This window comes from Kockiozyma suomiensis, assembly GCF_038497685.1.
Source record: "Kockiozyma suomiensis strain NRRL Y-17356 unplaced genomic scaffold V2V93scaffold_19, whole genome shotgun sequence".
NCBI classification, from domain to species: Eukaryota; Fungi; Ascomycota; class Lipomycetes; order Lipomycetales; family Lipomycetaceae; genus Kockiozyma; species Kockiozyma suomiensis.
In genome coordinates this window covers 145,538-166,860 of record NW_027117682.1, presented here as the reverse complement: position 1 = coordinate 166,860, position 21,323 = coordinate 145,538, and the positions used below count along the sequence as shown (strand labels likewise).

The window sequence follows — 21,323 nt, the reverse complement described above, 5'->3', positions numbered from 1 at the left end:
TTTAATAGCTGCTGATTTTTGGAAGGATATTTTTTTATATGTAATGCAAGTGTTTGGACATTAATCGAAGTGTTTATATATATATATATATATTGATGAATCTCGTCAACTCAGTCCTTCATCCTCATCATCTTCATCGCCATCCAAAACTTTTTTCTCTAGCAATTTCTCCTGTTCACTTGCCGCGATATCATCACAAGCCTCTATCCTCTCCGTCAAAAGCTTATTAATATCCGCCTGAATATCTGGAATCAATTCACCCAGACTTTGTAAATCCTCATTTTCTCTTAAACTTTTCAACAATACACCTTTTGAGCTTGAGAAATTTGATGATGAGGACACTTGAATTATTGACTTAGCTAATGGCGTCCAATTTTGTGACTTGTCTTGTGTAGTTCGTGCTGTGGTGGTGTTAACATAGACGAATCCGATTGTTCGCGGAGTAGTCAGTGCCGAGCACGCTGTTATCAGCGTTTGATTATTAGTGTTCAGTACACAACTCCTGACTATTTCATCAAATTCAAAGGCAGCGTATTCGTTTTTTTCAAATGTGGTCGCTGTTGTTAATGACGATGGTGGTGATATAGAGGACGCGAAAGCTGCGACCCAGGACTCGATATCTGACTTTGCATACGACATCTTCAGTAAATTTCTTGCGCCTCCCAGTTTATTCCGTAACGTGATGATATTTCATATGATCGGTGCAGAAGAAATAATGAGTTGAGATGCTGAAAATTATTTTGAGATTGTGAACCTGTGAAGCTGGAGTATGAAGTTAAATCAAAATTAAACTTGATGCGGCTCACTTTTGCTACGTTATTTAGTTCAGCGTTTTTGTATCTTACTACTACAAATCGACTAGATTCAACTATATAAAGAAACAAACAAACAATATGCCAATAAAATAAAGGGACAACTCCAGCAACAGCAAACAATGCTCATTTTGAACAACCTGTACTCTCACGCTCCTCGAGAATTCTGCAACGGATGCGAAGTTGGCGCCGAAGCATTACTACTATTTGCTATTACTCCTGAAGCCGGCGACGACCCTCTCGATCTCGCAGCAGGACTCAATCCACGTCTCGGCACACTTGACGAACGAACACCATATCTTCCTCGTCCACTTTGTTTATCAACTTGTAATCTTTTTATACTCTCTTCCAGATTCAAAACGCGCGCCACTAATTCCTGAATCCTCGAATCTTTTTTCTCGAGTTCGTCATCGGATCGCTCTTGTTTGAGTAATAATATATCCTGCTTTATCCGTGCTCGAAGCTCCTCATTATGCGCAGTGACTCGCTGAAGTTCAACTCCTGCCTCGGCAGCAGCAACTTTAGCTTTTTCATACTCAATTTTCATATAGTTCATATCATCATCCCGACTTTTCAACTTATGCTTAAGTTTTTTTATCTCATCGTCAAGTAGCGAAGTCTTTGTACGCATCATTTGAAGTTCAGCAAGATTCGGCGGTCCATCTAGAAGACTCTTTTCGGCAGCTTGCAAATTTTCCTTCAGTCGCGATATCTCTTCCTTCATTTTCGATTTCTCTGCATCGCTTCGTGTTATCCGCTTTTCTGCTTCTTTGGCTCGTTTCTCTGCGGCTTCTTTCTCAACTAGTATTGCTTGCATAATTCGATCCGTATCTTCAAATTTGACCAACAATCGGCCATGGTGTTCCTTAAAGCTTCTCAGTTCTGATTCGAGAGACTGAGTGCTCATTCTAGCTGCCATTAACTGGTCATTCAAATCCTATTTGAGTTATTAGTCACTTGCGCTATTTCTTTCTTTCTTTCTCTTTTTTCTTAGTAATGGGTTTGCTCTTACATTAATTAGTCTTTCCTTTTCTATAACTGTAAACTTCTCGTAATCATCCGCATTTGGCTCCTCCTTTATAGTCACTTCAGGAACCACGACCTGACTAGGTAGAGCCTGAAACTGAAGTATCAATGGATCATTACTTCCTTTCGCCGCATTAGCTGCATCAAACAATCTTATCCGTTTCAGAGTGTGCTCAATCGTTCGCGACATCTGCAGTAGTAACGGCGGATTATTATCTGACTCAAGCGCATTCAAAAGCTCCGATGCCATACTAGACTCCGTCAGTAACGACAATGAATCATGGTCATAATCTGGCGGGATTTCTCGAATGGTGAACTGAGATGCCTCAGTTTCTGTGACCGGCATACTTCCACCAGGGAACAGTATAGAAATCGGAGGCGGCCTCATGCCACCTGTTGAAGCCAGCCATTGCGGAATTTTCAATGGAAGCTCAAGTACTTCTTGAGATAGCACATCCGAGAGTTCGCCAGCTGAAGAGCGCATCAAAGTGAACGTAGACATCACACTACATAATATATCGGTGCTCAGCTTTGTCTCTGCACCTTCATTCAAAGCAGCCGCGCAAATAATAGCGTGCTCGGCCGAATGCGCGGGAACAAAGCGAAGAACAGGAACGATAGGCTTGCCGGTTAAACTTTGGTAGTTCTCATCAACACCACGTAATTGTCGAACTTGCGGTTCCGAGGCGACAAAGCTAAAATCAATCGCAATGACCAAATCAACACGTGGAAGATTGAATTTTTTCTTTCGGTTGTTTTCATCAACGGCACTCGACGGAACCAATATAACCGTAACTTTTTCAAATATCTCATTAACGTCATCTTCGCTTTCCTCATCAGAATCTTCGGACGACGGCTCCAAATTTTCAACTTCACCTTCGCGTTTCATATACTTGACACGCTTGCCTGCCAAATAACTAGAAATAAGATCCATAGTCTGACCTTCTCTAGCAACTATAGCCACTTTTAATCCTGCATCTTTGAAAACTGTAACAATGCTATCTATCATCTGAAACTTTGACCCTGTATTTACAATGTATCGCGACTCGTCCTTATCGCTCACCGATCTTGGCTGGAGAGCAGGAACTAGCAAGTACGGATGCGTACAGGCAAGTAGTGCTCTAATCAACACCTTAATCATGCTTTGTCCCATTTGCTCTCTTTGTGCCATTGTGCTTGATCCAAAATCGCAAAAGCGAATAATCTCGCTAGAATGTAGGATCAAAACCTGTTCATACATTTGCCTTTGGGATTTTGTGAATCCGATAGGAATCGCATATTCGGCTTCACGAAGTAGATACTTATCAAGTGACACCGCCTTCTCGGCTCCCTTATTGTCAGGTAACTGAGCCACACCCGACGCCAGACCTTCGGCTAGGGCATGAGGAGCCGCGTCGGCACCTTTTGGCTCGATTAACGATTCAGGGGTAACTCTAGTAGAATCGTCGGTCTCCATTACCTCAACCGCAGACACCTCGGTTAATTCCACTGGAGTCTCCATTGCTGTAAGCGGAATCCGATCTAATTCAATAATACCGGGAGTGTCTTCTCTTTTCGAATTATTGAATATTCCTGCACCGTAAACTTGTTCAGGGTTTGCTGAAGATAACCAGCCTTCAACTCGATTAAAAGTTGAAGAATCAACTAAATGTAAGGAACCCGCACTATCACCGTCGAGTTCTTCCTCTCCTACAGCAGAAGGGGCTTTGTTAGATCGCTGTTGATGACTCTTTAAGAAGAGCGGCGACGAATGGTCTGAAACGCTAGCAGGAACTTCTGATAACTGAGAAGATCTGTTTGCGCGTGTCCTTGGGGAAACGACTACTTCAGCTGCAGATTCTGCGAGCGATGCCTCGATATCTTTGTCTCTCGCGTATTTACTGGAATTAGCCGCTTGAGACGACAGAACCTGGATCTGATCCCGTGCACTTGGAGAATGCGAGACTTCTTGTGAATCTACTGTATAATTAGACAACAATTTTACTGCCTCGCTATAAAGGTACACAAACTCACCCGCTGAAAAATCTAAAAATGAATGTATCGACGGACCAGCTGAAAGTTGCGTGTCACTATCAGATATAGAAGGTCGTTTTAATTGCGCTGGGTCAGATTGCCGAGTTTCAGTCCTTCGGTGTTTCGATTCAGAGATCGATGTTTCAGACGCGATAGATCCCTCGTTATTATCTTCTGATGGAAGATATACCCTACTAGAAGAAGGAACCTGAGAGATGGAGTGTGACGGTGACTTTAGTCTTTCGGCTGTAGAATATCTATCAGAGAATTTTCTCGGACTATCCGATGAATTGGCAAACTTTAGGAATTTAGTCAGGGCACTGTGTACGATCTGCAGTTTAATAATGAAGAAATACCTGAGTACTGGGTAAACGCACTACAAACGATCCTGCTGCTGCCGACTTTGCGAAAACGGTTTGTGGTACCTTTGGCGAAGTGGAATCCGGGACAAAGCTCAAATCAGTTTGTCTGGTTTGATCTGCAAGTTTTGTCGATGTCTGAGACGACTCGCCGGCCCCGAGAAGTGATGATCTTAAAGTTTTGGCTGCGGAGTGCTCTAGTGAGAAGGACTCGGCGGTTTTTGGCCTGCGCGACTTTTTTGATTTTTGAATAAGGGTTGTATCTTCGTCTTCGTTAGGAAAATCGTAAATAGAATCAGCGCCTGAGAATGTCGGACGGAGTTAGTAACAGTTGAAGTTCAAAGATAAGAATACCGAAGCATCATCGAACGTACAAGTTGACGACAGCTTGTGCGATTCCGAGTCACGCTTTCGTTTGTTTGAAAATACAAGAGACAGCTTCTTAGGGGGAGAATTTGTAGAGTCTGACCGGTGGAGGGATTGTTGAGACTCTGGAGTACGACGAAGATCGCGTTTGGACTGATCCCATTCTCGAAGCACATCGCGCGTGCAGTCGCTCCTTGCAACCTAGATTTATTTGTTAGCCAGATGCCGGGTAACTCTCGTATCAATTAAGATCGATCTATATTGAACGCTACAATTCCCATTGGCAATTTATTTGGTCAAGTGCAAAAAACTAAACTTAAATATGAGCTCGATTGTAAGGAATAAACTCACCCAGCTCGGTTCGTAAGGCTGCCCTGTAGCAGGATCATTGTCGACCCAGACCACAAGAACCTCGGCAACACGCGCACGAGTGCGTCTCTCGTCCAGGATCTTGCTGATCCTATAGAATCCTTCCGGAAATAGATTTTGCGAGCTCTCGGACTCAGCATCTCGAACTGGGGCCTCTAGTTCTCCGCCATCGAGAGACTGGGACCGCGGCTGTCGTTGTCGCTGCATAGGAGTTCTGATTCGGTTTTTGCTATTCGACATTCCGCTGAATCCAGTATTTATGGACATTTCAAGAAAAAGTAGCCGGAATATTAAAGTAAGTATCTAGTCAGAACATAATTGCGAATTGAGCTCGAATGATGGTTGGTCGAGACTGTTAGTACTGGATCTCGCACAGTGAGTTTGCCAGCGAAAGTGTTCAACTGTAGACTAACAATAGGAGACGATATTTGTAAAGATGAATCACCTTCACCTTATAAGCACCGCATATAGCAACAAAGTATATTCACAACTACCAAACACACGACATAGACAGTATCAAAGGTTGTTTTAACCGGGATACTGGCTGGAAGGGGGTGAGCTGTACGACTGATATCGGAAATTTGGCTCGATCCAGTTATATTGGGTCTCAATACACAACAATTTAAGCTTTAGATACTGGGCACATGTGTTACCGAAATAGAAGCACGCGTTTTAGCTTGACTGTCGATATCTGCTACTATCCACGATATATATATATATATATATATATGTATGCTTTACTGAGTTCAACGGATAAATCATTCAAAATAACATAGGGCGATATCTAAATTTTGTAGTAACTACATTCTCCAATTGGGGCTAAATAAACTAATCTACTCAAAATCAACAAAACCCCCACTATAAATCCAGTTAGTATCGATATCAGCCAGGCAAAAATCAAAATCATGTGCAATCTTACCCTCTTGTACTGTGTCGAGAAAAGTAATCATAATCAATACTAACAGCCGTAGCCAGTAGTACAGCACGCTGATCAAGCGTCAATCCAGGAGCTTTCTCATTCGTCACTGTCGACTCTCCAGCATCAGCTGCGTCCATCTGTAATATGTATACTCCTGTGTCTGTAAACAACTCGCGACCGAGACCAACCCAGTTCCTTGAAACAACTCCCATAAGTCTATTGAATTGATCCAGTAGTTCGAACCGAAAAGATAATATTGGCGCATCTATAGCAGCAAATTGATCGAAGTCCTCGGATGCCCTGATATTGCGTTAGTAAATAATCAGATATGTGACATTTAAATTGAGTACATCCCGTACCCGTCTTGGTTAGTGAACAAATTATATCGTCGACGCCATAAGTGCCAATGCTGGTGAGTTTCGCCAATAATTTTGGCATTCTCATACATTGTCGGTGGAGTTGAGACTTGTACTCTTGAATTAATAAGGGCAAAGGGTCGTTGAAGCTAGGATACCATTCAATTGTTAGCTAACTCTCTGTATATATAGATATATAATATTTAAATAGCAGTAGGATATTTACCGTAAGAATGTGGTTCATGTGCACGTCATAGATATTGACAGTGAATGGTCTATGCAGTCTGTAGACTTGTCGCATTATTGCCTTCATGAAGCCTAAAAATACTGTTAAATCCAGCTCAGATATCAAATCTAAAAATCTGAACTTACTGAAATCGACCTCTTCAATAAAGCCAATAAGGTTTCCATGTATATCCATGAGTCTCTGATCAAGATTAGCATGGAAATCTATCATATCTAATAGCATTTCCGACATACATATTTGTTTGCTTGTTCGAATCCCTGCACAGTACCTTAATTAACGAGCAGTCTCTAAAAATACCCACAGCAGCAAACTCACCAAAAAAATATTCATAAATTCAATCTGTCGTTCGATTACCAGAGCTGGTTGTTCAAGAATATACGAAATCGGATCACTCGGAGTCAAGATAGATTCGTTATTGTAAAAAACGTTCGTTCCTTGCTGAGGAGAATAGAGGTCTCCGCGACTCGGAGCCAAGCGTACACGATTTCCTTTAATTCTCGACCGTTCAATTTGCACTCGAGAAGCCATACTTCTGCTGAACTGAAAGACAGCTGGCGTTGATGAACACCTAGATACAGTTGCTAACGACGTGGTAGATCCAGAGAGACCTTTCGCAAAAACTTGCAAGCTGACAAGCCTCGCGTCCATACAAACAGACGACATAATCAGCCTGGAAGCCATTTTTGACACCCTGGCAGTAAGAATCAGAGAATAAGTAGAGCCTAAACAGATATTAGGTAGGATGTCCAGCTTTAGTAGCAGTTTCTTTACACGTGCGGCTCTCTTATCTTATATATGACTAATATAGTCACGTGAATTAGTGAGTGACTCTTATCTTCATCATCGTTCGTTTCTTTGTGAAGCCAGAAATCTGGTCTTCAAGTGCTCCGCTCTTGCGTTTTAGAAATAAAACGGCTTCCGACTATTATTTTTGGTGATAATTGAAATTTAGTCATGGTTTTAGCTGATTTAGGGCGGCGGATTAACTCGGCAATGTCTGAGCTGACACGCTCGAATGTTGTCGACGAAAAGGTAGCATTTAATATTTTGTGGTCAGAGAAATTCATTTTCTAAAATGGTGTCAATTAGGCTATCGACAATATGCTCAAGGAGATTTGTACAGCTCTTTTAGAATCCGACGTGAATGTGAAATTGGTGGCTACTTTGCGCAATAATATCAAGAAAAAGATTAATTTCAAAGACCAAGGACCGAACGTCAACCGTCGCCGCCTAGCTCAGAAAGCAATCTTTGACGAGCTATGCGCTCTTGTTGATCCGCATATTAATGAGAAAGGAGAAGGCGCTTTCAAACCCCGAAAAGACCGAAGCAACGTTATTATGTTTGTCGGTTTGCAAGGTGCGGGTAAAACCACTTCGTGCACCAAGTTGGCGCTATGGTATCAGAGACGAGGGTTCAAGGTCGGCCTTGTCTGCGCAGATACTTTCCGTGCCGGTGCATTTGATCAACTGAAACAAAACGCTACTAAAGCAAAAATTCCTTACTACGGTTCCTACACAGAGACCGATCCTGTGGTTGTAGCGGCCGAAGGTGTGGCACGATTCAAGCAAGAGAAATTCAACTTGATCATTGTCGACACATCCGGCAGACATAGACAAGAGAGTGAGCTATTTGCCGAAATGGTACAGATCTCCGAAGCTGTCAAACCAGATCAGACAATTATGGTACTCGATGCTTCAATTGGACAAGCTGCCGAGTCGCAGTCAAAGGCATTCAAGGAATCGTCAAATTTTGGCGCAATTATTCTTACAAAGATGGACGGTCATGCTAAGGGAGGCGGTGCTATCTCTGCTGTGGCTGCTACCAACACTCCGATTGTATTTATAGGTACCGGTGAACATATACATGATATTGAGCCATTTACTCCAGATCAGTTTGTGTCGAAGCTGTTGGGTATGGGCGACATGAGGGGACTTGTGGATCATGTTAAACATTTAAATCTTGATCAGAAGGAAACCATGAAGCATATCGAGCAAGGAATTTTCACGGTTCGTGACTTGAGAGACCAGATGAGCAATATCATGAAAATGGGACCATTATCAAAAATGGCCGGCATGATTCCTGGAATGGGCCAGTTGATGGGACAAATTGGAGAGGAAGAGAGCGACAATCGATTTAAGCGAATGATGTATATTATGGATTCTATGACTGAGAAAGGTATCTAGTATTCCTCGCTAAGGTATATGAAAGACTGGTGCTAACTTGTTGAATGCAGAACTCGACAGCGATGGAAAGATTTTCGTATCGGAACCCACCCGTGTCACACGTGTTGCAAAGGGTAGCGGAACTTCTGTCATTGAAGTAGAACAGCTATTGTCGCAACAGCGAACAATGGCTCGAATGGTTAAACAAGTGGGAGGCAAGAAGGCTCGGCCAAAAATTAAAAGATTGCGAGCATAGACAATTTGTTTATTTGTTATGTCAATAAAAATTGTTTTAATCTCACTTTTTACCCTGACATTTGAATTTATATGTCTGCTGTGTTTTTATGGCTGGCTTGCATTACACTCATTACTCTGCCTTTATCTTGGACTCTAGAATTCGAGAAAGTGATTTAGACAACTATAGATTTAGCCACATTCTTATATTACATTATATACAATTCATATTATCAGGTCATATCTATCAGCTCATAAAGATAATCACGCAATAATATTAACCGAGGGACCATGCGTAGAAGTCAGAATGACTTCACGAATGAGTGGCTTCTGTCTCTGGTTCGCTTCACGCACAGCTACGCGGTAGGCAGCCATTATAGAATCGATGTTAGCCCTAATATCTTCCAGGGGAAAGCTGGTCTTAATTACAAATGTTAATGATACGAGCGTTTGCTTTCATGAAAACAAGTACCAACTTACTCGGCCGATAATGGCATGAAGGGTGTCATTGTGAGTTCTAAAATTCAGAAATCCTGAGGTGTTCCGTAGATAATCGACAACATCGTTACCTACAGTTCCGCGCCTTTCACTAGGCATCAAACCTTTGGGACCCAGTATTCTTTGGACCCCACGCAGAAGAGGAAGAGCTGCAGGAGTCGCAAATGCTTTCTCAAACGTAATCTGATCCTTGCGAACCTTGTCTATCAGTTCCTCTCCACCTGCATAAGTGGCGCCGTTTTTCAAAGCCAGGGCGGCAACTTCCTCGTCATCCGTAAAGACGGCAACTCGCTCAATAACAGGTGATTTTGGGAGCCTTACGCTGCCTCGGATACTTTGAGAATGTAACGGCAAAGCGAGCTTCAAAATCAACGAAATAATATTCTGTCCATCTGGGCGTCCGACTTCAGCTGCTTGAAGATACCGAGTGGCTGTAGGAATATCCATAGTGATTGGGTAGACTGCGGTATTTCGAGCCTCGAGACGAAGACGCTCAACTTTGCGCTTCGTTTCACGCTGGCGTTTCTCTTTCTCAGCCTTCTTCGCAGCGGCCTCCCGTTGAGCAAAGCCTGCCGCTCCGGACTTGTCCCCTCCTTTCGCAGTATTCTTATTTGATTTGAAGCGAATTGTTGCAGGGCATACCGAAGTTTGTACATGCAGTGTAGGGCGGAGTGAGAAGACGGAAGCACGCGCAAATTTCAACATTGTTTCCCGTCGAGTAATCATGTCTGATAAGAAGGATAATTGACTTGTATTTTTATCCAACAATATAATAAAGGTTCTGTGTATTGAAAAAAATAAAAACAAAGAAAACGATAAGAGCAGGAGAAAGCTCGCTCGGGCTTGCTTTCGAAATTTTTGTGCGGAATTGTTCGCGATGTTGAATCTATTCCGGGTAACTAAATTTAACCCGGGTAACTCCATATACTAACGCATCAATTAACAGCGTGAAGAGCTGACTGGTTACTGTATGGTAAATGGAGGAGAAGGCAGAGATTAGAGAAATATCAGCGCCTTATATAGAGGATAGCAAGGGACCGTCTGTATCTGCTGCACCAGAGCTATCGCTTGAGAATATCCCCAAGAACTTGCTGGCAGGCAATGATGCCGTAAATGCTCTACGGCCAGATAGCGATTTTGTTCGGTATTCATGGGATAGACTTAATGATATAATAAGTGAGTATATTTTATCAATCTGGATATCTATAGTGCATGTTTCTAATACGCGAAATAGGGACAAATCAGCTTGGTCTTTTGGGCAGAGTGCCATCAGATTTGCGCAAATATCTCGTCTGGAAAGCCGGAGTTATTGAGAAATACGGCAAGATTTCCAATTTCTTACTATGGGAACGTCTTCATTGGGGTCCGGATGAAAACTTGCTAGAACCGAAAGGAACCAGACTTTTTGAATGCAAATGTACGCTTGTATAGCTCTCGCTACGGGTCTAAGATCGGACTTAATGTTTCTAACCTCTTTGTATAGCCGATTACAAAATCCTGATGAATGACTTTCCGTACGGATTTGAGGAAGGAATTATTCATATCGTTGTCTGGACCAAGATTTCGGTTCCCAAACTAGATTCCGGCTTGGCTGATATAACTCCAGAAGCGCGCCAAACAATACAGCACTTTGTCGATAGTACATTCAAAGAGGCGCTTAGTATGGATTCGAGTGATATTCTCTGGTTTAAGAATTGGGCTGCGCTTATGAGTATAAGAGATTTGGATCACTTCCATGTACTACTAAATAAGCCGCCTGTTGACGACCGATTACTGAATATTCTAAGTGAAGACGACAATGTTAAGCAGAAATGGGCAGCTATAGACTCTAGAGTTAAGGTATAGAAGGAACTATATGAATTGAGTAGAATTTGGGCATATTATGTTACTCTAAATACTGTATATAAGCTGTAAAGCACCACAATTTAAAACAGTCGACTCGCAGATATTTCGTCTAGTTATGTTACTCCATTGCGAAATTATTTGTATTTTTATAATCCAGATTACTGTGTCTGTGGCTGTAAAGTGCCTGCTGTGAGTTCACTTGAACCTCAAAGTTGGGAGACTGATAGACTTCGACTACAGACTGGTCGCTTCAGTACATTTAAACAATACACACAGCACCAACATCGCAACAAAATTCGTTATGAAATTATATTATAGCACAATTCTTAATTAATTAAAGAAATTATATCGAAAACCAATAATGTCAACGTTAACAGAAGATTATTTCTCTCACCAGAAAACTGCTGCGCCAAACGGTAGTCCAATCCTCCGCTCTAGCAGCACAGAACCACATCCAGCATTCACAAACTCAGCAGCCGATCCAATTGACGATGCTATATCTTATTCTGATGGCGAATCTCGAGATTCTGATTACGATGCCAATGGCTTGCCTTTTGTCAAACCAATTAAAAGGTCAGCGTTTTCTGCACCGGAAGTGTTTGATCCTGATGCATTTCTAATGGCGCAGCATCGGTATCAGCGGTTAGAGGATTTACATTCTCAATTAGAAAGCTGGTCGGGTGTTTTACAAAAAGAGTTGATTGAGTTGATTAATCGTGATTATGCCGACTTTGTTGGCCTGGGAAAGTCTGTCAGTGGAGGGACTGCCAAGGTAGATGATATGAAACTAGCAGTAATTGGGTTTCGAAGAGAGGTGGAGGTATGATACTTATATGCCTTTAACATCAAAAGAATATGCTAACTCATTTTAAGGGAATCCTAGCTCGATTAGACGGCGTGATCCAAGAGGTGGACGAATTACTTCGCAAGAAACAAGATCTTCGAACAAAAGAGGTACGCTTATATATAAAGCTCTTTTCAATTTGCTATTAAACTCACGAATCTGGTTTGCCTGTTTAGAATCTTGGCAGGTCCTTGCTTGTATTTGCACACCGACTACAAGAACTCGAATATGGCCTACAAACATCTCCATCTTCCGACTCCGATACATACAAAAGGTAAACAAGTCTGCTCTTATGATAAGCTAGACATTCATTTACTCACACCTTTTAGCAGTTCTATTAAATATCTTGAATCTCTATGTATCGAATTTGCTTGCACAAAAGAATTGCTTCGAAAGCTTCCTCTAGATCACCCATTCGTCGCGGCGCAGCAATCTCGAATTTCAACCATACGCCACTCGTTATTGTCAAAACTTCGTCAGAGTTTGAAAGAATACAGTCAAAAACACGGATCTCTAGAAGGCTATGGGAAAATTTTCAAGTTCTATTATTTTGTTCAAGAGCGGTAAAAATGACTAATCAAATGTTGATATCATATTGGCAATCGTGAATTCGTGTAACTTATCCCAACTAAATCTATTAGGCGTTAACTTTTGGTACACTTGACCTTCAATTTGTAAATCAAGAGAACTAATTGTTTTCTCTTAAATAACCAAAAGGCCAAGCCCTCATCGATCTCTGGTTTATTGGCTATAATAAGGACTGCTATCGCTAGAAACAGTACCTATAAATTGTTTGATTTGTAGCAAGATTGATATTCAACATAAATTATAATGCCGATAAAATATGCCCACCAAAAACAAGAGTGTACGCAAACATATACGCAAATTACAAAACAAATCTTTAGCTTTAAAAATTCAGATACAAATATAAAGCATCAGATGAAATCAAAAATGAGAATAGAACTTCCTCACAAATCGACATATGAACATTCTTTTTCTCAGTTCTTTATGAAAATAGCACGCTGCTCATGCCGCAAATTCTTGTAAGTCGTCTTATCCAAATGATCTAACCCCAACTCATCATCCTTCTCCGCCATGTCATACACGACTTGATCATCTTCCAGATAAAGCGGATTCGCATACTGTGCGCGCTGTACAAGCGCAAACTTGATCTTTTCAAATTGTTTATCTTTGATGCCAGTACGTGCCTGCAGCCGTGCTTTTGTATCGACAAATTTCTCACCAGGTTTGAGGACAAAGAAAAAGGGAATACCGTGAGTTCGATTCGTCTCCTTTTGGAAATGATAAACCGAAATAATTCTCTCATCGTCTTTCTTCTCAATCTCATCCTTGGGAATCACTTCGGCGTATAACTGAGTCGATTCAAGAATAGCAAGCACAGAGTAATCACTTGAATACTGCCGATGAATCTTATTCATATGAGCACCGTAGAATCGAACATGGGAGGCAGCCATGTCTGAGAGTTCCGCCTTCTGCTTCAAAACATGTAAAACATCGACCATAGTACCATTCTTGGGCACTAATATATCCAACTGATGCTCTGTAGTGATACCGTCCTCCAGCCAGATGAGCTTAAGCGCTTTCATTGACTCAAGCTCCAATAAAGCAACATCAAGGACTTCATAATACATATTGCACGCCAAAACTTGACTATATCCAGGAGAAATCAGGTCTTTAAGAGTCAAAGTCGTCGAGGCTTTAATTGGTGCTTTAATAGCGCCACTAATCTGCGTGGCCGAAAGTCGCAAATGAGTTGGATCCACTCCAAGATGCTTACCAACCTTCGCAGAAAATTGAGTATAATTGTCGTTAAGTGACAAGTATAGCTGAAATTCCTCCTGAGTAGACATGCTCGAGAAGCGGGGTTTGAATGTGATTTGTACCCGATTACGCAAAAAGTCATAATATGATTTCGCATCGTGGCTGCCATGAATTGTCGCTAACCTAAAAGGAGGAAAAAAAACCGTTAATACGCCGCATAATTCTCGGATAATTTAGAGTCAAAAACTTACTCAGACTCAGAAAGGTGCTTCTGGAAACAGACAATGTCGCCCTCTTGTATCTCAACCTGAGCAAAAGTTTGCTTGATTTTGATAGAATCGACCATAGTAGGTGAGATTTCCTCAAATAGATCAATTACAGTGGTTGTCGGCCAATTCATAATCTTACAGATATGCGGAAACAATTCAGACACCTTATCGTTCTTTCCCACAACCACACAGCCAATTCCAGTCAGTGACTGCGTGTGCTGATCAAAATACTTTAAAAACAGAAGAATCTTAGTTGCACTTTGACCACCATCTGCTTGGAAAGGAATCAGAGCACCAGTATCTGGATCAGTTTCAGCCTCCTCCATCCAGAACTTTAGATCTAAGGTTTTCCCAGAATGTCTGTCCTTGATTTCTTCCAATGTTCGAGGAACGCTATCTAACAGAGGGATGTCTGGCCGAATAGTTTTATTCTGACGACTAACCATAACCCAGAACCGGAGGGATGCAGGATTGTCAATTTCCAACTCCTTGGCAACTCGATCGCGTAACTCGCCAGCTGTCGACGATTTCCGGACCTTAAACGTCATCGGCTTCGCTTCAGCAGCGACCTCATTATTAGGATCATCGTTCCAAGTCGCGATATCAACTCCATGATACTTTGTGAATTGACGAGCACTCATGATACGCACATACATGTACAAATGCTGCTCTTCTCGCTCTTTCCGTCTTGCCTCCTCCTCGCGGATTTCTCGCTCAAGACGTTCCGGGATATGGTGTGGTGTATCTTTCTCTGTCACAGGCGCAAGTAATTTATCTATGCGTGACTGACGAAGGTAGACAAGCATGTAGGCGTTCGAATGGCGTTTAAGTGAAAATTTGTTAAGCTGTCGCATCGGATACTGACCGACTAAACCGTTTGTGTTGTTGTTAGAATCCTTTAAATCCTCGCCGTAATTTTCGTCAAGAACTTCTTTGAGTGTAGCTCGGGTGACTCTATCGTCATCAAATTTGTACCAGTCTCCATCCTTCTCAGGCTTTAAAAGAGCGTAGTAATGTCCTGCATTGAGATCTCCAGAGTGAACCAGAACACCATGAAGTACATAGACCCAGGACTCCGATCTGTCAGTCTGGGGCTCTAAAAATTCATCCAGATCGATTTGAAGAGGAAATTCATGCCGGTCATTGATTTTAACCATCATATCACGGTTAAAATCATACTCGAAACGCTTCAACTGAAGGTGGAGGACAGGAGGAAACGACTGGAAAATGACGCCCTTTTCAGCGTCCTGAAGGCCATACCCAGTAGCCTGGTACTGATTCTCACCGTTTAGAGTTTCGACTTGGATATAATCCTTAAAAGATTCCTGTAGATCTTTCATGCCCTTGACATTAAGTTGAATATCCCAAAAGTCCTCGGATCGGGAGGATTCGAAATCGACGTTGATGCACTTGACGAAAGATTTCATTTGACCAACAAAGATATCTGTCAATGCGTTCTCAACAGCAGTTCCCTTCATCTTGCCTTCTAGATTATCCATCAATACTCGGTTAAATTCCTGTACGTCGTGCTGAGTGAATGCCTCGGAAGTATCCCAGCCAAATGAACGAGTTAGCTCATTTGTGCCAACAGGGAGAACGGATGTTTGCAGCAAATAAAATGCACGCTGAAGAGCGAGAGGCACAGAAGCAGTTGGCTCGTCATTAGCTGTTGGGATGTGGTACACTGCCTTGCGGAAGTAAGACGTGAAGAAGAGGGACTGCAGAAGAGAGTTCATGTAGCAGGTTGCACCTTGATTACGAAGACCAACGTATCCGGTCTCCTTTTTAGAGTCGTAATTGATAAAGTTGTGCCAAAGAACGCCGGTTGGGTCTTTGATTATACGAACGTAGGCGTATATGTTGACTTTGTCGTCTTCAAGAATCGGTAAATCCTTGCCGTCGTGTTTCGCAGCGAGCTTACGAAGCTCGTAAAATTTGGTGAAACCCCAGTCCTTTTCCTCTGGCGTGAATCTATGAGAGGCATGGTGTTCGGTGAATACAGATGAATCCCTGTAGTTCGCCATAACTAGACCAAACTGCGCACAAACGGCCCACGAAGACGCGTCCGAGTCTGCCATCTGAGTATCATTATCACTGTCTAGCGGAGCACATTCAATATATAAAGAAACCGAATCAGATTGATTTCCAGATGGAAAAAGAAGCAATTTCCACTCAAATCCACCGAGATTGAAAGCCGGTCCATGAAGCCGCTTCTCCAGCTTTCGCCAGCTGTCGATTTTCCAGACGAACGACGATTCGCACTCGGTTTCTAAATCATCCTGAGGCGGACAGACCTTCAGAAACATTGCCTTATCGTCATCTGCGCGCTCATTCTGTGCGTCGGAATCCATCGTGAAGATGACGTGGTAAGTTTTTGAGTGGATTTGATCAAAAGAAGCCGATCTTCGGAGCGAACGACAGTGTCACCCTTTGTCACGTGCTGAATTAAGATTAGGACTTGGGTCGTTTGAGTGTTGTATTTTACTTGATTTTAACAGTGTTTCTATTCAAAAGAAGAAATAAAATGACAAGACACGAGTTTTATCAGACAAACGAGATTATTACTCTCTCTGTTTTCGTTAAAAACGCGCCGAAAGACGCTGTCATCGAAATATCTTCTTCTGCTGTGCGTATCTTGCCTCTCAATCCTGCTTCTATTACTGCTCACTAAACATATCCCAATTTCCAGCTCTCAATCGAATTCTCCGGCTTTTCATTTTCTTTGGGGCCTTTGGCTGCCGAAGTTGATCCTTCCTCATCCACATTTAAGATACTCTCAACCAAAATCGAGTTCAAACTCCACAAAGTCGTCCCCGCAAAATGGACGGCGCTAGAACTTTCTGATCTGGATGCAGATCAAGCCGCGGCTTCCTCAACAGCCTCCTATCCGACATCATCAAAGTCTGGCGCAAAGAATTGGGATAAGCTTGTTGCTGACGACACCGAAGAAAAGAAAGAAGAAGACGAAGGTGGCGATCCAGCGGCGGCGTTCTTCAAGAAGCTGTACGCAGATGCTGATGAAGACACTCGTCGTGCGATGATGAAGAGCTATGTAGAGAGCAATGGAACTGCTCTCAGTACTAACTGGGGCGAAGTTAAGAAGGAAACAATGAAGACAACTCCCCCATGTGAGTATCCCTGTATACCTTTCTCTATCAATTCTCTATCAAGAGTGTACTAACCGCATTTATAGCCGGTATGGAAGCGAAAAAGTGGCAATAATTTCGAATTCAATTTGAGCATTTTGGCGTTATTTGTAAAAAGCCTTTTTTATCTATATATTTACTACTATATCCAAACTTATTTTCTTAGCCTTCGGCCTCCTCGTCCGCTAGGTGTTGCTCCTCCTGCGCCGCCTCCTAAACCTCCTAGACCTCCTAGACCACCCATACCACCCATACCACCCATGGCATTCATCATGTTGGCCAGACCGCCCATTCCACCAGCACCACCAGCCATGTTTTGCAATGCCTCCAAACCCTTCATTCCACCAGGCAGTCCCGCTAATCCAGGCGGCATCTTGCCACCACCGGCCGCCGCAGCCAGCTGCTCCATACCCGGCATTCCTGCCATGTCCTTGAATATATCGTCGTTTACGCCACCGCCTGTTAAAGCAGCCGAATGCACAGGAAGAACTTTGTTAATCTTCCAGCCTCGAGGAACCGCAGGCGGCTCCGGAATTTCGCTGGGAACGCCTGGAATAGGAATTTTCAATGCGTCAGAAGGAATAGTTGGATGTAATTTCAAGTACTCGCAGATCTGTCTGTAAAGGTCTCGTTCTGAATCCAGCATTAGCCACTTGTTCAACTCTCCTGCATCATAATAGTTTAACATACTGTTCTTCACACGAGGGTTTACGAGAGCGTGCGTTTCCGGATCCTTAAGCATTATACGAACACGTCCAGGATTGGCCCAGTCCTTGGGATGTGTCTTCTGAGGCTGTTGCCACACAGTCAGTATAATTCGATAGCCAACACTCCTATAAATATCGAAAAAAAAAGAATAAAAACCCACATCTAAAAATGTTCGCATGCCAAGAGAACTGCAGGCTTCTGCGATTTTGTGAGCTAAAGGATTTTCAATTGCCAGCTCAGAGTTAACTCTTCTGCCTTCATTGTGCGTTCGCGAAACATCAAAGTAAACCGGGTACAAAATCTGCCACTCTTTAAACGTAGAATCATCATTGAATACCTGCGACGGATTCATTCCTTGTGGAATCAGATTCTTTGGAATAGATTGCGGTTGCTGCGACTGTGGCCGGCCCGAGGATGAAGAGGCGACTGCAGTCAGGTTTGCTGGTCCTGCTCCTTCTGGACCCGATGGAATTGCAGCAAGAACCTTTCTAGGATCAAAATCCGCGGGATCAAAGTCCATGTCATCGATATCGTCTACTTCTTCCAACATTTTGCTATGAATGAATGTTAATGGGTTGCAGTAATGGCGATGGAAAAAGATGATGAGCAGTTGGAGATCTCAGTCTCTGTAATATATGTGGGTTTAGTACCAAATTACCCATTTGACAAAGAACGGTATACGCGTCTGATATGAACAATCAAAAACAAACAATGCCATGGACAACTCTGACGCGTCTCGTACTTTTGCCAGTGTTTGGAATAGGCACCTCAGTAATGCTCTTCCGCGTATACCATCGCAGCCAGAACATAAATCTAGTGAGCAGCAGCCCTTCGTCCTCCACCATCTCTCCGCAAAGCCCAAAAAGCAAGCCTTGACCGAATCTTCATCTACCTCAGATACCTTGACAACCCATTTATTGATGCTGGGATACGATGGTGTATATATACTTGCTCTTGAGCTACTTGTTTATCGATCGGCGTTCTACACTACTCTCTTTGTCTCGAAAGCTGACTCTACCGGCTTTTTGAAGCTCAATATCCGTCTCGTGATAACTTCGATTCTTCGCACATTCATTCTCTCAATTTCTAGAAAAGATATCCCTACTCGCATATGCCTGTTTGCTCGTGCTCAACCACAGTACATTTTTCCAGACTCGGGAACAAACGGCTTCAAACACGTTCTAACAGATCGACAACTGACCGAATGGTGGATTCGCGCTCTTGATTCTTTACTTTGTATTTTCAACAATCCAAAAGCCAGACTACACATTCCTGGTGCTGAAAAAGGGGATATTAAATATGTTCTGCGAAAAGTATCATCTGCCTGGTCCGCTGGTCACATCTTCGATGCAAATCTAACAGAACTTGCTGTTAACAAAATTCCGAATTTCCCCGATGATCCGAAATCTCGTTTCATTGACTCTATTTCAGCGGAGAATCGTGACTCTGACACTTCTGTTTCTCAATTTTTTGATGAGTTACAAATGAGACAGGAGTTCAGACTTGGATTTGTCGTGGGAATCATTGGGGTAGAAGGCATTATCGCAAATCCTACAGACTTGGAATTACAAGGTGCAATAGTAGAGAGCAAGATTTATACAAGAATACATGATGCCATAGTAACTGGCCATTACGGTAACCTGAAAGATGCCCGCAATGCTACGGCCGCCGTATACAAGGTCATGCCTGAAGGCGCAATGTTTGAGATAAAAGGTTCATTAGAGAACGACAAGGAGAGCAAAAAAGTTGAAGCAAAGAAAGAGCCAGTGGTTAATGTCATTGGTGGAATGATGGTCAGAAAACGGGCAAAACCTTCTCATGTTTCCGTATCAGAAGAATTCAAAAAAGCGAAAACTGAAGTATAAAGACAGCAGAGAGCAGAAAGTATTTGTATGTAGCAGTTTCAAAGATCGTAAGTCATTCATTTTCGATCGCAATGCTTTGCGAGGTTTATCCGAAGCAGATTTGCGAGGTAACCAATCATACCACTCCCTTCATTAAATCCTGCAACATCCATCTCTGCCTTTTTACCAAGAAACAGCATCTTCTGAAGTTCAGCTCTGTCATAAAGTTAGCTCAATGAGTAACGCTTAAATCAGTATGGTATAATACCTCAAATCACTAGCCTCTTCACAATCTATCCACACATTCTCAAGCATTCGTAAAGCCATTTTTCGATCGCTATTTGAAAGTACATCGTATGCGCCTACACTTGCATATCCGAGTAGTTGCACTCCTATCCATAACAAGCTAGACGTCGCCAAATTCAAAGATTCATGCGCCATTGCTTTGCTTCCAAATTTATATGTACCGAGAATGTGGATTCCGTAAGGGTCAGAATCGACTATACCAAATAGTGGAAGAGCTGGATAGGCTTTTGAGATTGAACGGATGAATGCGCGTGTAGTTACATCGGGATAGCCTTTGCCCTGTAATGACGGATATCAGCCTCTATTTGTAGACATCTTCAATCAACGAAATGACAACAGTGATAAGAAGAGCACGTCCAAGTTCCGGCCTGTTGTAAAATCCGGAGGAGACCAATCTTTGAAATACAGCCTCTTTTTCGATGACTAGAACATAATTGATATCATCCAGTACAATAAATACATTGTCTGCCTCCATGGTAGGCACTAAAGTAACGTCAGTACCATTGCCAATTTTCGTAATATCACCTCCACAATTCTTCATCACGTAATAACCGGCCATGATCCCCTTTGGGGAAGCCACGATCCCAAGATCATGGCGGCTCACATTGAGGGTAGCAGCTATATCATCAATCATTCGGTCTACTTCGTATTGCGATTTGTACAGCCACTTCCCTTTGTAGAAGATGTCGCGTTTAGTTACGACACTGTTGTTAGAGAGATTATTGGATATTATATCGAGGGTGTGTATCAGCATAGCTATTTTCGGTCAGATCTCAGTAAGAAACACTATAACGCAAAACATTCAAACCAAATCTGCTAGAATTAGACGCAGCTAAGCCTGGAAAAGAGACCGTTTGCTGTTTAGCTTGATTTCCCAATGACTTTCTTATAGCCATGGTTTTCTTATCAAATCTGTCAACCTGATTTTAATAGAAACACTTATTTATCACACAAAAGTTCACACAGACATTGAGTAAGTGCTTGATCGTCGGTTCAGCAACTGAATCTGCATTTCTTTGTAAGAATTGTTGGCTGAATCATATGAGTTTGAGAGCATGTTAAGTATCAAGCACTCAATTCTTTCTAAAAGTACATTCGACGCAGACAGTTCGTCGTCAATAATATCTGAAAAATAGTAAGTAATCTAATCTGATATTGTGCATATGACTATACATACATTCTGCTTCAGAATCCATATTGCGCTACCTAATAATCTG

The 21,323-nt window shown here is 42.4% G+C and overlaps 11 protein-coding genes across 11 annotated transcripts; 5 read left to right on the top strand and 6 right to left on the bottom strand.

The window, feature by feature from the left end:
- Positions 1-1,435: 1,435 nt before the first annotated feature.
- On the bottom strand, positions 1,436-3,683 carry V2V93DRAFT_106842 (class II histone deacetylase complex subunits 2 and 3-domain-containing protein). Its single transcript, XM_066906735.1, has 2 exons — positions 1,825-3,683; positions 1,436-1,720 (listed from the first exon to the last, which is right to left on the bottom strand). Exons 1-2 carry the CDS (start codon positions 3,337-3,339, stop codon positions 1,679-1,681), a joined length of 1,557 nt encoding a protein of 518 aa, XP_066763167.1. The 5' UTR covers positions 3,340-3,683; the 3' UTR covers positions 1,436-1,678.
- A 2,016-nt stretch (positions 3,684-5,699) lies between these two features.
- V2V93DRAFT_376363 (altered inheritance rate of mitochondria protein 25) lies at positions 5,700-7,244 on the bottom strand. Its single transcript, XM_066911730.1, has 7 exons — positions 6,783-7,244; positions 6,701-6,724; positions 6,593-6,647; positions 6,447-6,538; positions 6,224-6,369; positions 5,865-6,164; positions 5,700-5,803 (listed from the first exon to the last, which is right to left on the bottom strand). Exons 1-7 carry the CDS (start codon positions 7,146-7,148, stop codon positions 5,779-5,781), a joined length of 1,008 nt encoding a protein of 335 aa, XP_066763166.1. The 5' UTR covers positions 7,149-7,244; the 3' UTR covers positions 5,700-5,778.
- Positions 7,245-7,336: 92 nt separating this feature from the next.
- V2V93DRAFT_376358 (SRP54-type protein) lies at positions 7,337-9,100 on the top strand. The gene is made up of 3 exons (XM_066911729.1): positions 7,337-7,499; positions 7,557-8,643; positions 8,702-9,100. The coding sequence occupies exons 1-3, from the start codon at positions 7,422-7,424 to the stop codon at positions 8,884-8,886; spliced, it is 1,350 nt and encodes a 449-aa protein (XP_066763165.1). The 5' UTR covers positions 7,337-7,421; the 3' UTR covers positions 8,887-9,100.
- V2V93DRAFT_376357 (mitochondrial 54S ribosomal protein uL1m) lies at positions 9,016-10,198 on the bottom strand. Its single transcript, XM_066911728.1, has 2 exons — positions 9,345-10,198; positions 9,016-9,284 (listed from the first exon to the last, which is right to left on the bottom strand). Exons 1-2 carry the CDS (start codon positions 10,086-10,088, stop codon positions 9,129-9,131), a joined length of 900 nt encoding a protein of 299 aa, XP_066763164.1. The 5' UTR covers positions 10,089-10,198; the 3' UTR covers positions 9,016-9,128.
- A 125-nt stretch (positions 10,199-10,323) lies between these two features.
- Positions 10,324-11,332, top strand: V2V93DRAFT_376355 (uncharacterized protein). The gene is made up of 3 exons (XM_066911727.1): positions 10,324-10,538; positions 10,597-10,779; positions 10,846-11,332. Exons 1-3 carry the CDS (start codon positions 10,340-10,342, stop codon positions 11,205-11,207), a joined length of 744 nt encoding a protein of 247 aa, XP_066763163.1. The 5' UTR covers positions 10,324-10,339; the 3' UTR covers positions 11,208-11,332.
- On the top strand, positions 11,333-12,855 carry V2V93DRAFT_376353 (oligomeric golgi complex component, COG2-domain-containing protein). Its single transcript, XM_066911726.1, has 4 exons — positions 11,333-12,027; positions 12,081-12,161; positions 12,228-12,325; positions 12,384-12,855. Exons 1-4 carry the CDS (start codon positions 11,569-11,571, stop codon positions 12,616-12,618), a joined length of 873 nt encoding a protein of 290 aa, XP_066763162.1. The 5' UTR covers positions 11,333-11,568; the 3' UTR covers positions 12,619-12,855.
- V2V93DRAFT_340434 (uncharacterized protein) lies at positions 12,579-16,489 on the bottom strand. Its single transcript, XM_066907792.1, has 2 exons — positions 14,085-16,489; positions 12,579-14,016 (listed from the first exon to the last, which is right to left on the bottom strand). The coding sequence occupies exons 1-2, from the start codon at positions 16,451-16,453 to the stop codon at positions 13,050-13,052; spliced, it is 3,336 nt and encodes a 1,111-aa protein (XP_066763161.1). The 5' UTR covers positions 16,454-16,489; the 3' UTR covers positions 12,579-13,049.
- A 109-nt stretch (positions 16,490-16,598) lies between these two features.
- V2V93DRAFT_376349 (SGS domain-containing protein) lies at positions 16,599-17,414 on the top strand. Its single transcript, XM_066911725.1, has 3 exons — positions 16,599-16,728; positions 16,792-17,230; positions 17,296-17,414. The coding sequence occupies exons 1-3, from the start codon at positions 16,627-16,629 to the stop codon at positions 17,322-17,324; spliced, it is 570 nt and encodes a 189-aa protein (XP_066763160.1). The 5' UTR covers positions 16,599-16,626; the 3' UTR covers positions 17,325-17,414.
- Positions 17,322-18,638, bottom strand: V2V93DRAFT_376346 (signal recognition particle, SRP19 subunit). Its single transcript, XM_066911724.1, has 3 exons — positions 18,117-18,638; positions 17,939-18,041; positions 17,322-17,881 (listed from the first exon to the last, which is right to left on the bottom strand). Exons 1-3 carry the CDS (start codon positions 18,504-18,506, stop codon positions 17,403-17,405), a joined length of 972 nt encoding a protein of 323 aa, XP_066763159.1. The 5' UTR covers positions 18,507-18,638; the 3' UTR covers positions 17,322-17,402.
- Positions 18,639-18,662: 24 nt separating this feature from the next.
- Positions 18,663-19,880, top strand: V2V93DRAFT_376345 (histone acetylation protein-domain-containing protein). Its single transcript, XM_066911723.1, has one exon. The coding sequence runs from the start codon at positions 18,673-18,675 to the stop codon at positions 19,819-19,821; it is 1,149 nt and encodes a 382-aa protein (XP_066763158.1). The 5' UTR covers positions 18,663-18,672; the 3' UTR covers positions 19,822-19,880.
- V2V93DRAFT_382954 (Spo11/DNA topoisomerase VI subunit A) lies at positions 19,878-21,302 on the bottom strand (the record flags this gene model as incomplete). Its single annotated transcript, XM_066912174.1, has 6 exons — positions 19,878-20,016; positions 20,069-20,385; positions 20,420-20,862; positions 20,915-21,008; positions 21,071-21,231; positions 21,284-21,302. 6 exons carry the CDS (start codon positions 21,300-21,302, stop codon positions 19,878-19,880), a joined length of 1,173 nt encoding a protein of 390 aa, XP_066763157.1.
- Between the last annotated feature and the right edge of the window lie 21 nt (positions 21,303-21,323).